General features: G+C 43.2%; 1 protein-coding gene across 2 annotated transcripts in view; it reads right to left on the bottom strand.

The window, feature by feature from the left end:
• LOC143286594 (zinc metalloproteinase-disintegrin-like atrolysin-A) overlaps positions 1-17,500 on the bottom strand; it is a 78,364-nt gene that overhangs the window by 6,094 nt on the left and 54,770 nt on the right. For both annotated transcript variants that reach the window (XM_076594221.1, XM_076594220.1), the window contains exons 4-12: positions 17,125-17,206; positions 14,445-14,525; positions 13,642-13,799; positions 12,416-12,450; positions 11,472-11,589; positions 9,549-9,725; positions 4,895-5,054; positions 2,366-2,482; positions 1,774-1,831 (exon numbers count right to left, since the gene is read on the bottom strand). In XM_076594221.1, the coding sequence (XP_076450336.1) occupies positions 1,774-1,831; positions 2,366-2,482; positions 4,895-5,054; positions 9,549-9,725; positions 11,472-11,589; positions 12,416-12,450; positions 13,642-13,799; positions 14,445-14,525; positions 17,125-17,206 (986 nt within the window). The remainder of the gene's footprint in view (positions 1-1,773; positions 1,832-2,365; positions 2,483-4,894; positions 5,055-9,548; positions 9,726-11,471; positions 11,590-12,415; positions 12,451-13,641; positions 13,800-14,444; positions 14,526-17,124; positions 17,207-17,500) is intronic.

The following is a 17,500-nucleotide window of genomic DNA, read 5'->3' as shown; positions in this document are numbered from 1 at the left end:
AAACCAAAACCAGTCAACTTTTGATGCTGCCCACATGCAAGCCAAAGCAATTTACACACGTACGAACCAAAGAGAAATAAGGTAATGGCCATGATCAGTGAAAGAACGCGCGTGGGATGTCATGACAGAACTCTGTCACAACTGGAATGTCACCAAGCCTTCAGATTCAGTTGATTTGATTGGACTGGATTTGAATTGATTTGACATTGCTGCCCATTGTTCAGCCGACCGCACAGGGCCTTACCAGGAAGCCCAACACGAAACTCTGTCATATCTCAAAGTATGAAAGTATACAACAAACCTGCGAAATAACACAGTTCATGACGTAATTATTATCATTTTCCCTACTCCCCTCCTTAAGGTAAATAAAAAGTAGGCTGTGTTGAGGATGTGAACCCTTCCGCTTAATTCATCATCCCCGGATCTATCTCTCTCCCTCACACACACACACACACACACACACACACACACACACACACACACACACACACAAACCAGATAAAATACCATACTGGCAAATGGCACGGCACAATGGACAGGTCGTGCCCATCCCAGTGTTAACACATAATCTATACCTGACCCCTACAGCAAAACAGCACAGGTACTGTATCACAGACTGCGGAAAAGAGAGAGTAAAAAGTCCAGTCTTGTCGCCGGAAAAGAACAACAAAAAACGAAGTGGGGAATGGACTGGGAAAGCAGAAAAAACATACAACAGTCGAACAAGAAATGGGCGGAAGAAAGGAAATTTCTGGCACAAACTTTCCTGAAGGCGCGGATTAAAGACTCCCGGCGTACCACGGGGACTCAGTTTCAGATTCAGTTTAGAATAGAATAGAATAGAATATATCTTTATTACCAAGTGTACCGGGGTCACAAGGAATATTGGGGGGGATAGTACATAACAAGGTACGAACATAAATTGAAAATCATACACAAACACAGATACAGTAGAAATTAGGATACATACAAGTGCGTATCAATATAAAAACTTGTACATACTCACACATGCACGTACTGCACACACACACACACACACACACATGCACACACACACACACACACACACACACACATACACACACTCTCTCTCTCTCTCTCTCTCTCTCTCACACACACACATGTTTGAACAGAAGCCGCATATTACATGTGGATGGGGATGATGACTAGATCTTCAGGTAGATGGTTGTTGAGTTTCAAGGTGTCCAAAGCGAGCAGACTGAGGCATCATAGCATATACTACACCATGGCTGAATAAAAAAAAAAAACGTTGCTGCTGCAACAACTACAGCTACTACTGCTGCTACTACCACTACAAGAATCACAAAGACAAGCACGCGCATACACACAAAAGTCGTCGTTATCATCATCATCATCATCATCATCATCATTACCATCATCACCATCATTATCATCATCATCATCATCATCATTACCATCATCACCATCATCATCATCATCATCATCATCATCATTATCATCATCGTCATCATCATCATCATCATCATCATCATCATCATCATCACCATCATCATCATCATTACCATCATTACCATCATCACCATCATCATTACCATCATCATCATCATCATCATCACCATCATCATCATCATTACCATCATCACCATCATCATCATCATTACCATCATCATCATCATCACCATCATCATCATCATCATCATCATCATCATCATCATCATCATCGTCTGATCTGCAGCAGCTGTTACTGAGGTCTGGTCAGGTTCTGATCTCTGACCTCATGATCTCACTTACCGCTGACGTCAGCGCATTTACCCGTGGGTGATGTCACACAGCGTCCGTCCTGGCACCACTGTTTACGGAACAAAGACACGATGACGATGATGAATCTTATTCAATCTTGCGTAATGCAACACAATGCTATTGAAAAAAAAAATCACTCACTCAACTCATGCATTAATACCACATACTCCTAAACAGCTATCCAAGCGCGCGCGCACACACACACACAAAAACAGACAGACAGACAGACAGACACACAAAAACAGACAGACAGACAGACACACATATACACACACACACACACACACAAACACACACAAACAGACACACACACACACACACACACACACACACACACACACACACACACACAAACAGACACACACACACACACAAACAGACACACACACACAAACAGACACACACACACACACACACACATAGACACACACACACACACACACACACACACACAATTAATAGTGATCATGAATAATTGAGAAACCTGTTGTGACAAAAAAAGAGAAATACAATACAATACAATACAATACAATACAATACAATAACTGATTAACTGAATCATCTCTCGATAGAACGTTCGGACCTTTCCACGTGCACAGCACGTGCGACTGGCTGCAGGGGACTGTCGCGTGCAGGCGGTCTGAGTGCCCGGATGATGACAGTAGAGGTCCGTGCACACGTCCTCTGGCCCAGAGATGGACTGAAGGGTTTGGGATGGAGAGGGAAGGATAACAACACGTGACTTGATTATTGCTGAACGGTATATATATATATATAATGAATAAAACAAGCCTGAATACCAACACCTATTTTGTTAAACAAACAAACAAATAAACAAAAAAATCTGAATTTTCTCTGCTACCCACCAGTTTGGTCACAGACTTCAGTCATAATAGGTGGCGCAACACACACACACACATGTATATATATATATATATATATATATATATATATCTGTGAATGATGGTCTCAGGATCTATGGAGTGTGGGTGGAGGTTGTGGCTTCTTTTTCTTGTTTTTTTTTTTCTTTTTCTTTTTTGGGGTGTGTGTGTGTGTGTGTGTGTGTGTGTGTGTGTGTGTGTGTGTGTGTGTGTGTGTGTGTGTGTGTGTGTGTGTGTGGTGTTCCTTCCTCTTCATCACCATTACCATATAGTCATCATCATCATCATCACCACTACCATTCATCACCACCACCACTACCACCACACCACTGCTCCCCGCCCATCATCGTCATCATGACCACTACCATCACCACCCACCACACCACCACCACATCTATCACCATAACCACCACCACCACCACCACCACCACTGCCCCCCCCCCCCCCCCGCCCATCCTCTGCCTCCTCCTCCTCGTCATCCCTCTCTTCCTCGTCATCATTATCATCACCATCGTCATCCTCTTCCTCCTCCCTCTCTGTAGATGCATAATTGTCTCTCTCATGTCAATTATGCATCTACAGTCTGGAGCAATGCCAGTCACAACCAGCTAAAAAAAGTTAACTCATTGCACAGACGAGCAGCTAAACTTATTTTACCAGACCACTCCCTATCAACAGATGAAAAATTAACAAAACTGAAAATATTACCACTATACAAGCAATTCGACTACAATAAAATGGTCCTCATGTTCAAAGTACACAAAAACATGTCACCACCATACCTCAGTGACCTTGTTCAACGGGCATCAGAGCGTTATGATTCAGCTAATTATATTCTGCCTCGTGTGCGCATCGATTTGTACAAATCTAGCTTTGCATTTTTTGGACCATCTGCTTCGTTCATTAAGACGTGCGATTCATTACGTTCCTTCAAATCAAACATACGAGAACTTCTGCTCCACAAACAATAGGCCCACAAAGCTTGCTTTTTTTTTTTTTTTTTTTTTTAAATAACCAGCTAAAAAAATACAAAAATCATGCTTTTTTTTCCGTGAAGTTTGTATCTATACCTACATGCAGTGAATTTATTTTATTTCTACCTTTGTGCTTTGTTCTTACTTGTTCGCCTGTAAATTGGATGTTATTACCTGTAACATCTGCATCAGCAAATTAACCACTTTTGTATATGTGCAATGGTAAAGTTGTGCTTCTCTATTTTCTTTATGTCCGCTATATGTTTCTCACCTCGGTCATGTCTCTGTATGTGCATAAGTATATATATATATATATATATATATATATATATATATATATATTTATATATATATATATGTGTGTGTGTGTGTGTGTGTGTGTGTGTGTGTGTGTGTGTTGGGTGGAGAGAGTGTGTGCATGTGTATGGATATGAATGTGTGAATGCGTTCGTTTTATTACTTTTTACGATGTTAATGATGATGGTGGTGATCATTCTTCGTTCTAGTAGCAGTGGATGTAGCAGTGTTAACATTTTTTGTTGTTGTCGTTATCGTTAATGTTGTTATTGTTATTGTTGTCACAAGGACAGATTGGAAGACTGGGCGATGCCTAAAATCTTTATCCTTGAGTAATAAAGTTTTTGAATCTTGAATCTTGAATCTTGAATCTTGAATCTCCTCTCCTCCTCCTCCTCTTCATTGTCATCCTCTTCTCCCTCCTCCTCCTCATTATCATCATCACCATCATCATCAAAATCCTCCTTCTCTTCTTCCCCCTCCTCCTCCTTGTCATCCCCCTCTTCCTCATCCTCCTCTTCACCCTCCTCCTCCTCCTCACCATCGTCGTCATCATCACCATCATCATCAAAATCCTCCTTCTCCTCGTCATCCCCCTCTTCCTCCTCCTCCTCCTCCTCCTCATCATCATCATCACCATCGTCATCATCATCATCATCAAAATCCTCCTCCTCCTCTTCCTCATCATCATCACCATCGTCGTCATCATCACTATCATCGCCATCGTCATCCTCCTCCTCACCATCGTCAGCATCATCATCATCATCATCATCGTCCTCCTACTCCTCTTCATCATCATCAAAATCCTTCTCCTCCTCTTCTTCCTCCTCCTCCTCCTCTTCATCATCGTCATCCTTCTCCTCTTCCTCCTCCTCTTCATCATCGTCATCCTTCTCCTCTTCCTCCTCCTCCTCACCATCGTCAGCATCATCATCATCATCACCCCGGGCAGAGACTCACGTTGTTATAGGCGGGGACGATCAGCGCCCTGCAGAGGAAGGTGTCCGGAGATCTGAAGACAGTGCGGCACTGGAGATCAGGGTCACCGGGCAGGTGGGCAGGCACCTCAGGGAGCTCCTCTGGCCCCTCCACTCTTCTCAGCAAACACTTCTCCTCGTACCTGGGGTCAGGTGGGGACACAGGCGTGTGATATTGTATATTGTAGACAGACGTGTAATAATGTAGACAGACATGTGATATTGTAGACAGGCCTGTGATATTGTAGACGGACGTGTAATAATGTAGACAGACATGTGCTATTGTAGTCAGGCCTGTGATATTGTAGACAGACGTGTAATAATGTAGACAGACATGTGATATTGTAGACAGGCCTGTGATATTGTAGACAGACGTGTAATAATGTAGACAGACATGTGATATTGCAGACAGGTCTGTGATATTGTAGACGGACGTGTAATAATGTAGACAGACATGTGATATTGTAGACAGGCCTGTGATATTGTAGACAGCCATGTGATATTGTAGACAAAAGTGTAATAATATAGACAGACATGTGATATTGTAGACAGACGTGTAATAATGTAGACAGGCCTGTGATATTGTAGAAAGACGTGTAATAATGTAGACAGACATGTGATATTGTAGACAGGCCTGCGATATTGTAGACGGACATGTGATATTGTAGACGGACATGTGATATTGTAGACGGACATGTGATATTGTAGAGAGACGTGATATTGTAGACAGGCCTGTGATATTGTAGAGAGACGCGTGATATTGTATACAGACATGTGATATGGTGGGTTGACGGACATGTGATATTGTAGAGATACGTGTGATATTGTATACAGACATGTGATATGGTGGGTTGACGGACATGTGATATTGTAGAGAGACGTGTGATATTGTATACAGACATGTGATATGGTGGGTTGACGGACATGTGATATTGTAGAGAGACGTGTGATATTGTATACAGACATGTGATATGGTGGGTTGACGGACATGTGATATCGTAGAGAGACGTGTGATATTGTATACAGACATGTGATATGGTGGGTTGACGGACATGTTATATCGTAGAGAGACGCGTGATATTGTATATATCATAGACAGACATGTGATATTGTAGACAGACATGTGATATGGTGGGTTGACGGACATGTGATATTGTAGAGAGACGTGTGATATTGTAGACAGACATGTGATATGGTGGGTTGACGGACATGTGATATTGTAGAGATACGTGTGATATTGTATACAGACATGTGATATGGTGGGTTGACGGACATGTGATATTGCAGACAGACGTGTCGCATTAAAGACAAACACGTTGTATTACAGAAGACACGTGATATTGTAGACAGACATGTGATATTGTAGACAGACATGTGATATTGTAGACAGACATGTGATATGGTGGGTTGACGGACATGTGATATTGTAGAGATACGTGTGATATTGTATACAGACATGTGATATGGTGGGTTGACGGACATGTGATATTGTAGAGAGACGTGTGATATTGTATACAGACATGTGATATGGTGGGTTGACGGACATGTGATATTGTAGAGAGACGTGTGATATTGTATACAGACATGTGATATGGTGGGTTGACGGACATGTGATATTGTAGAGAGACGTGTGATATTGTATACAGACATGTGATATGGTGGGTTGACGGACATGTGATATCGTAGGGAGACGTGTGATATTGTATACAGACATGTGATATGGTGGGTTGACGGACATGTGATATCGTAGAGAGACGTGTGATATTGTATACAGACATGTGATATGGTGGGTTGACGGACATGTGATATTGCAGACAGACGTGTTGCATTAAAGACAAACACGTTGTATTACAGAAGACACGTGATATTGTAGACAGACATGTGATATTGTAGACAGACATGTGATATTGTAGACAGACATGTGATATTGTAGACAGACATGTAATAATGTAGACAGACATGTGATATTGTAGACAGGCCTGTGATATTGTAGACGGACATGTAATAATGTAGACAGAATGTGATATGTTGGGTAGACGGACGTGTGATAATGGAGACAGACATGTGATATTGTAGAGAGACGTGTCATATTGTATACAGACATGTGATATTGTGGGTTGACGGACATGTGATATTGCAGACAAACGTGTCGCATTAAAGACAAGCACGTTATGTTACAGAAGACACGTGGTATTGTAGACAGACGTGTGATATTGTAGACAGACATGTGACATTGTAGACAGGCATGTGATATTATAGACAGACATGCGATATTGGAGACAGACATGTGATATTGGAGACAGGCATGTGATGTTAAAGACAGGCATGTGATATAGTAGACAGACATATGATATAGACAGACATGTGATATCTAAGACAAACACGTTATATTATTACAAACAGACATGCAGAATAATAGACAGGCATGTGATATCATATACAGTCATGTGATATTACTGACATTTCTCTTCATACCTGTGTAGACATACATACATACAGACAGGCATGTCATAATTCATTACAGACAGATGTGATATCATAGCCAGACATGTGACATTATAGACATCCCTCCCCGTACCTATGGGTAGACAGACATGTGATAGTACTGACATTTCTCTTCATACCCGTGATAGACATATTTTTTGTATTTTGTATTCCTTTTTATCACAACAGATTTCTCTGTGTGAAATTCGGGCTGCTCTCCCCAGGGAGAGCGCGTCGCTACATTACAGCGTCACCCATTTTTAAAAAAATTTTTCCTGCGTGCAGTTTTATTTGTTTTCCCTATCGAAGTGGATTTTTCTACATAATTTTGCCAGGGACAACCCTTTTGTTGCCGTAGGTTCTTTTACGTGCGTAAGTGCATACTGCACACGGGACCTCGGTTTATCGTCGCATCCGAATGACTAGCGTCCAGACAACCACTCGAGGTCTAGTGGAGGGGGAGAAAATATCGACGGCTGAGCCGTGATTCAAACCAGCGCATTCAGATTCTCTCGCTTCCTAGGCGGACGCGTTACCTCTAGGCCATCACTCCACATATAAACACTTCTCTTTGTCATAAACACTTCTCTTTGCACGTTGGGCAGACAGGCAGACAGACATGTGATATTATAGACAGACATATGACATTATAGACATTTTTCATCGTACCTGTGGTAGGTAGACAAACATGTGATACTACAGACAATTATCTTAATATTTTGTGGTAGACAGACGAGTGATACCATAGACATTTCTCCGCATACCAGTAAAAAGACAGAGAGACATGTGATATAATAGACAAACACGTGATATCATAGACATAATATCTATGCGTACGTGTGGTAGGCAGACATGTGATACTACAGACATCTCTCTTCATACCTCTGGTAGACAGGCAGGCATACGTGTGATGTGATTGACAGACAATGGAATGATAGACATTTCTCTCCGCACCAGTGGTAGGCAGACAGACATGTGATATTATAGACAGACATGTGGTATAGACACGTCTCTTCGTACCTTTAACTCTCTCCATAAGAACGGCGAAAGGGACGACGTTAACAGCGTTTCACCCCAATTACCATCATCAAAATATTGCAAGCGGAACGCTCTTATACTGAAGAGGTGAATGTTGACAAAGAATACCACAATTCTGACGACGGAAGCTAAAGGTTGGGTCATTCAGACACCCTACTGGACATCCGAGGGGTCTGTGTAGAGGAGAAGAGAGGACTGGCCGTACTGAGTGTGTTAAGAGGTGGACAGACATGTTACATCATAGACATTTCTCTCGCTAGCAGCAGCAGCTATAGTTGCATCAGTACATCAACAATACCAATATTATCATCAGCGGCTTTAACAACAGCAACAGCCGCAGCAGCAGTAGACGTGGCAGTAGCAGCAACAGTAGCAGCAGCAGCAGTAGTGGTAGTGGTAGTAGCAGTAATAGTAGTAGTCGTAGCTGCAGCTTCAGCAGCAATACTGATTAGCAATAGTATCAATTTTAGTAGCAGAAGCAGCAGTAGTCGTTACAGAAGCAGAAGCAACAGCAGCAGCAGTAGTGGCAACATCAGTAGTAGCAACAGCAGCAGCAGCAGCAACAGTAGTAGTAGTAGTAGTAGTTATAGTAGTAGTAGTAGTAGTAGTAGTAGTATCAGAGACAACAGCAGTTGTATGTACAGGAAGCGAAAAACTGCGACGAAATATAAAACACACGTGTCAAGGCAAGTGCATACACACATACACAGAGAGAGAGAGAGAGAGAGAGAGAGAGAGAGAGAGAGAGAGACAGAGACAGAGACAGAGAGAGAGACTGAGACCGAGACAGAGAACAGAGAAAGAGAGAGAGAGAGAGAGAGAGAGAGAGAGAGAGCAGAGAGACAGAGAGAAAGAGAGACAGAGACAGAGAGAGAGACTGAGACCGAGACCGAGACAGAGAAAGAGAGAGAGACAGAGACAGAGACAGAGAACAGAGAGACAGAGAGAAAGAGCGACAGGCAGACAGTGACAACATCATACGCGCGCGTGCGTGTGTCGCAGTGAACACGTGCATGCCCTCGTGCAGGCGATGGCACGTGAACGCGTTCATAAGTGCGCACGTGCCCACGTGTTACGCGGCGCACGTGCTGGCACCTGTTCCTGATGACACTTACCCCCCGCGAACCAAGAGCTGCACATAGTCATGGACATAGTGCAGCGAACACGAGGAAAAACGCCATGGGTTGAGTTTGTTTGATTCCGTGATTTGGTGTCCGCCAGTACTGTCGGACATGGCATAACGGTCAGCAGAGCTGCAGGAATTGTTGGTTCCATCATGAAGGGCGCCAAGGCTTGTTGGATGAAAAACAACAAAAACACAAAACAACAGAATGACAACAATGAGCTAGGGACTTGCATCTGTGGCACTTTCTTTCATGGATAGACAACATCATTAGGACAAAAATGAGACGGGGACGCGGCCGTTTTTCAATAACATAAAAAAAAAATCCAGCCCTGACAGTTGTTAATTAAAACAATTCTTCACAATTGATACTTACAACCTCCGTCCCATCAACTAAGCGTGGAGATTTTTTTTTCCCGATCATCCAGGTTAAGATATGAGCAGACTTGCTGGTGCCTGAACCTCCTTCGTGTTCATGCATAAGGCTAAATTACGCACGTTAAAGATCCAGCAATCCATGTCAGCGTCTGGTGGGTGAAAGAAACACGAACATACCCTGCAAAAAAACAAAAAGCAAAAACAAGCAAACAAAAAACAAAACAAAAAAACAAACAAAACAAACACCAAAAACAATAAACAAACCCAAAACAAAACACCCCCCGCCCCCACCAAGAAAACAAACAAAAAATCCCAAGAACAAACAAACAAACAAACAACAACAACCCCCCACAAAAAAAAAGAAAGAAAGAAAAACAACAGCAACAACAAAACAAAAACAACCAAAAACTAAAACAAACAACCCAAACAACACTAACAAGAACACCACCACCATCAACAAAATAACAACAAAAACAATAACAACAACAACAACAACAACACACACACACACACACACACACACACACACACACACACACACAAGCAACAACAAACGAAAAACGAAAAAAAAAAACCAACCACCCAAAACCCAATAACAACAAAACAAACAAACTGAGGTGGATGACGCACGCGCGCGCGTGTGTGCGTGCGTGCGTGTGTGTGTGTGTGTGTGTGTGTGTGTGTGTGTGTGTGTGTGTGTGTGTGTGTGTGTGTGTGTGTGCGTGTGTGCGTGCGTGTGTGTGTGTGTTGTCCAAATACAAACTGGCTGTTGATCCCATCAATACTGCTGTGTGCATCTCTGTCAGTATATTTCTGCATGTACATTAGCAGGTTTTTCTTTAGTTGTTAAGTGCACACACACACACACACACACACACACACACACACACACACACACACACACACACACACGCTGACATACCCCCCACACGTAACAACTCTCAATCTACATCCGCCTTCCCCTCGTGTAAATGTTGCGTCACATATTGTACTTGTCGCCAGCGCAGTTAAAAAAATAACGTCTCAGTGACACTTCCGGCATATTATATTATCGCCGAGAATAGGGAAGCCTGAGATCAGTGGTATTACTGACCTGTGACCCGTGCTGACCTGTGACCCGGGGCTGTACAGACTTGTAACCTGTTTTAACTTGTACTGACCAGTGACCTGTACTGACTTGTGACTAATGCGGACCTCTGACCTTTACTGACCTGTAACCTCTCGTTGTACTGACCTGTGACCCGGGTTTGTGCTGATCTGTCATCTGTAAGACCTGTATCTTATACTGACCTGTGCTGACCTGCGATCTGTACTGACCTGTGACCTTTACTGACCTGTAACCCCTGGTTGTATTGACATGTGACCTATGGCCTGTACTGACCTGTGGCCTGTGTTGACCTGTACTAACTTGTACGGACATGTGATGTAGCTGGCTTGTGACCTGTATTGACCATGAGCCGACCTATGACCTGTACTAACCTGTGACCTGTACTGACCCGCGCCAACCTGTGCTGACCTACCTGTGACCTGCACTGACCTGTGACCCAGCTCATGGGCAGCCGTGGCCTCTGTGACGGCCGCTCCCATGTCCTGCACCACCGACACGCTCCTCCCCCTTCTCTCAGGGTCACACACTGACTCCACCTTGGCCCAGCCTGGAGGATAAGGAGGGAGGGGGCAGGGGGAGAGGGGAGGGGGGGGGGGAAGCAATAAGAGTCCGTGTTGATGGCATCGTAGCTGGGTGGTTCAAAGAGTAATTTTACTGGTCAATTGTCGCAGTGCAAAAAATACAATGAATTAGTGTAATCGGCAGGACGACAACGACAAGAAAGTCTTATATTAATTGTTAAGACAAGTGATAATGTACCCCCCCCCCCCACACACACACACACACACACATCGTAGTTGTTGTGATCATCATGTCATCGTCGGCCTTGTCGTCGGGGTTATTGTTGTTGTGACCGAACATCGTACCTGCGAGGAAAGAGGAGGAAAAAAAAAAGTTCCTTGTCGTCATTGTCATCATCATCATTGATGTATATCATCATCATCATCATCATTATCATCAGCACCAGCAGCAAGAGCAGCATCTGCAGCAGCTTAGTCGATGTTGTTGTAGTCATCATCATCTTCATCACCACTCCTCCTCGCCCCCCCCACCATCATCATCATCATCATCTCGACAACAAGAAGGACGTCTACAATATGGACACTTATATCAAACAGAACAGAACCCTGCCGCAGGAGCAGCAACAACAACAACAATCATAGTGATAATCATAATAATAATAATAAAGACAATAAAAATAATGATGATAATAATAATGAAACTACAAATAATGGTAATAACAAAAATGAAAATAATGATAATTAATAATAATGATGATAAGAATAATAGTTATAATAATAATGATAATGACAAAGATGACAAAAACACAATGATAAGAATAGCCACCCAATCTGACTAGAATGTCATCTTACCATATGTGTTTTCGTTTTCACCAATCACGTTGTACCTGGGGAATAAAAGATCCACATCATGATAACAATGCATAATTCTTCTTTGGCTCGATGTCCAGTCCTAATGTAGCTCAAAGCGTCTAAAAGTAAATGTGACATAAAAACACCATAGAAGCTCTCTCTTGTACAAAAAAAAAAGAAAAAAAAGAAAGATCCAGTGTGTTCACACATGGTCTACAAATAAATACTCGTTTACAAAAAAGAAAAAAAAAAGAAAAAAAAAGAAGAAAAACAACAACAAAAACATCCCCAAAAAGAGCAGCACATCTCCAAAACCATTAAAAACAACAAAACAACAACAATAAAACAGCAAACAAAAAACAAACCAAAAAACAAAAACACAAAAACAAAAAACAAACACCAACACAAAACAACAACAACAAAAAAACAAACAAACAAAAAACAAAAAAACAAAACAAAAAAACAAAAACGTCATGATGCTTGGATTAAAATGAAATACATATAATAATAGAAACAGCATAACTGCACGTGGGCAGAAGACGGAACAGTGAACAGGACGAAATGATGACACAGATGATGATAATGAGGAGGAGGATAAAGACGCTGATGACGGTACATAAAGTAGGGGTAGTGGTGATGGTATCAATGGCCATGGTGATAATGATGCCTCTGCTGCCGACGACGACGAAGATAAGGACAACAACGACAATAACGATGATGATGATGATGATGACGACGACAGTGATCATGATGGTGATAATGATGATGATGATGATGATGACGACGACGACGACGGTGATGACGACGATGGTGATGATGATGATGATGACGACGACAGTGATCATGATGGTGATAATGATGATGATGATGATGATGACGACGACGACGGTGATGACGAAGGCACTGAATATGATGATTATGAAAATGATATACAACAACAAATATTATAGCAACAACTACAACACCAACTAAACATAAAGAAAACCCCAAACAAAACAACAGCAAGAAAAGACAAAAACAAACAAACAAACAAACAACAAAAGGGGAAAATAAAGAGAAAAACACCCCCCCCCTCCCCCCCCTCTTCCCCAGCAAAACCCCTTTCTACATCAGGAAAAAATCCGACCAACCATACACCCCAACCCATGCATATCAACAACAGCAACAACAACAACAACACAAACAACAACACAACAACGAGATAGAAAAACAACCCAACTTTTTACCCAGTGATAAGCATCAAGTGGTCGTGTTCGGGGAAATCATAGCCGGACCTCACAGAGTCCCCTAAACGGGTCAGCACGGACTCGGCATTCACCTTAGCCACGTCATTTCCGGTGACATTACTCTTGATGGCCTCTGTCCAATCAGATTCACCAGCCGTCTGAAAGATATCCAGTTTCTGATACGAAAAACAAATCCAAGCAAAACAACAAAAACAAGAACAATAATGATGATGATAATAATAATAATAATAATAATAAAATCATTTGCCATAACTTTTGCGTTTTTCGTGAATAGCATTTAGAGTAGCATAAAAAAAATTAGTATCTATTTTTTTAAACAGAATTAATGTCATACGTTAATTCCGGAATGATGCGTGTTTTTAAAAATTCATGGAGGACCTTCATCACACATTGCGAAATTTCCGAAAACGGGGTGCAGGACAGAGACAGGGCAGAGACGGACATGCAGGTGAAAACCCTACATGTGGACACAAGGGAATGCAGAGGAAGAAGAAGCGAAGAGGGAGTAACGTAGAGAGGGCTTCATGACGCTGTGGTTTTCTTTCGCGTGGAAAAAAGGGATGATTATTCAGTGATACACACGTAATGCTCTCAATTGTCGATTTAGGTTATGTGGTATTGTGTTTTGTCGTGTTCTGTTGCGTTGTATTGTATTGTATTGTATTGTATTGTACCGCATTACGTGGTGTTGTATTGTGCATTTATGCATGCATGCAGGCAGGCAGGCAAACGGGCAGATATAACAGAGAGACAGATAGACAGACAGAAAGACATGTGTATACCTTTGCCACCTGGACGTGAGAGAGATGGATATTCAGACGGAATGGCAAGGATGACGTCCACGTTTGGTATCTGTGAGTAACCTGGAACACACACACACAAACACACCCACGCACACACAAACACGTACGCACCCACCCACACAGCCACCCACCCATACACAGATATAGTTGATCTTGCGATCAACGCCTTAACATCGCAAATTTAAGAAACAATGGTATGTCTCCCACTCAAGACGTATTTCAAGCTCAGCCTTGAAATATCCTTCGATACTGTTTGCAGAGATGGCTTTTGGAGAATCATGACGAAGTACGGATGTTCCAGAAAGTTCATCACCATCATACGGCAGCTACACGATGGGATGCTGGCCCGAGTCCAAGACAACGGAGAGACTTCAGAACCATTCCCTGTCTCCAACGGAGTCAAGCAAGAGTGTATTCTTGCCCCCACCCTGTTCAGTCTCATGTTTTCAGCCATGCTGACAGATGTTTTCAGAGACGCTGGCATCGGGTACCGCACAGATAGCTCACTCCTCAACCTCAGGAGGCTTCAAGCAAAAACCAAGGTGAGGGCAGACACCGTCAACGACTTCCTGTTTGCTGATGACTGCGCTCTAAACGCTGCCTCCGAAGCTGACATGCAACATAGCGTCGACAAGTTCTCTGCTGCCTGTGACAACTTTGGCCTCACAATCAGCACAAAGAAGACTGAGATGATGCACCAGCCAGCTCCAGGAAAGCCTTACGTTGAACCAAACATCTTCACCAACGGGCAACGACTGAACGCGGTGGACAAGTTCACATACCTGGGCAGTACACTCTCTCGCACAGTTGTCATCGACGACGAGGTGAATGGCAGACTCGCCAAAGCCAGCGCTGCCTTCGGCAGACTCCATAAGAACGTTTGGAACAGGAGAGGCATCACTCTGGAGACGAAGCTCAAAGTATACAAGGCCATAGTTCTCACCACACTGCTCTATGGATGTGAATCATGGACGGTCTACAAACGCCACGCCAAAAAGCTGAACCACTTCCACACCACCAGCCTCAGAAAACTTCTCGGCATAAAGTGGCAAGAGAAGATCCCTGACACAGAGGTGCTCACTCGTGCAAACGTTCCCAGCATCTACACCATCTTGATGCAGGCCCAGCTGCGCTGGGCAGGCCATGTAGTTCGCATGCCAGACCACCGGCACCCCAAGAAACTGGCGAACTCCAACATGGGTAGCGCTCCCATGGAGGCCAAAAGAAGCGCTTCAAAGACACTCTGAAAGCTTCTCTGAAGGCCTTCAACATCAGCCACGACACATGGGAGCTGAATGCAATGGACAGACCAAAGTGGCGTTCAGCTGTCCATAAAGGCGCCAAATCCTGTGAGGCCAACAGAATCGCTGCAGCAGAGCAACGCAGACAGGCCAGGAAAAGCAGTGCCAGCAAGTCCCCGACAGCCGCCACCATCCCCTGTCCACACTGCGTCAGAACCTTCCGGGCGCGGATTGGCCTGACCAGTCATCTGCGCACGCACAAAGCCCAACCCACCCACCCCCAGGATGACTAGATGGTCCTCGTCGATCCCGACGGACGAAGCACACATAACACGCACACCACTACACCACACACAGCCCTGCAGCAGCCACACAAAGGAACAGATCTGTATGGAAAACTATCAATGGTTAATCATTTAACAGAAAACTATCAACGGTTAATCATTTAACAGAAAACTATCAACGGTTAATCATTTAACAGAAAACTATCAACGGTTAATCATTTAACAGAAAACTATCAACGGTTAATCATTTAACAGAAAACTATCAACGGTTAATCATTTAACCTGCCGAATCCAAACAAACAAACGAACGAAAATATTATCAGATCAGAAATAAGTGGCTTTGTTTAATACTACATTGCTGATAATTAACAAATTTGGTGAAATGGGGGAAGGCAGACGACCCTGCGTGCCCACTCTGCCATGGCAAACAAACAGTGGAACATGTCCTCAGCTCATGCAAAGCGGCGTTGAGCCAAGGACGGTACACATAGAGGCACAACCAAGTGCTAAAAGAAACTGCATACGCGGTGAGCACTGTCCAAGGAGCACCAACCCCACCAGAAGTTCCAGCCCTGAAGCTGCTACAAGATCTCCTTTCATTAGCTTCCATTTGTTGTGCTGAATATTTTAGTGTTTACTGTCCTTGAACGAATAAATATTATTCTAGACTAACTGTCTAATAGTCTCGGTCTTTGGTCATCGCCCGACTCTCTCTCTCTGTCTATCTGTTTGTCTGTCTATCTGTCTGTGTGTGTGTCTCTCTCTCTCTTTCTCTCTCACAATAACACACCAAGACACACTGATTCTGGTATACATATAGACTGATGGAGAGAGAGTCAGACAGAGAGAGAGAGAGAGAGAGAGAGAGAGAGAGAGAGAGAGAGAATGATAGATGGATATATATATATATATGCAGAGAGAGAGAGAGAGAGAAAGAGAGAGAGACAGACACACAGACACAGACACACACACACACACACACACGCAAACACATTCAAACAGACAGACAGGCAGACGGACCCCCCCCCACGCCCCCCACACATTCAAACAAACAGATAGACACACACACACACACACACACACACACACACACACACACACACACACACACACACACATTCACTCAACACTAACCCCCTCAAAGATGTAAACAACATATTCCTTGGCTTTCTGTTCAGCCACAGACAGGTCGCCATTTCCTGTCCCACGGAGCCATCTGAAAAAAACAACAAAAAAATCAACCACCAGAAAACAAAATAAACAACACCACCACCACCACCAAATTCAAAACGTATATAATCAGCTTCGAAAAATTCATGCACGCTAAATCACATTCCACCCTGAGAGAGAGAGAAAAGAAAAGGTGAGCATTAACGTTTTTGATTGACTGATATGAATTCTTATTCAGTGTCTATCTTCTGTCAGAAACCAAGGTCTATGCCCTTTACATTGTCGTACATGCCTTAGGGTGCTCATCATTCTTCCCCTGTATCATTCACACACACACACA

This window comes from Babylonia areolata, chromosome 10 (assembly GCF_041734735.1).
Source record: "Babylonia areolata isolate BAREFJ2019XMU chromosome 10, ASM4173473v1, whole genome shotgun sequence".
Taxonomy (NCBI): Eukaryota; Metazoa; Mollusca; class Gastropoda; order Neogastropoda; family Buccinidae; genus Babylonia; species Babylonia areolata.
This window is presented reverse-complemented; position numbering and strand designations above follow the sequence as displayed.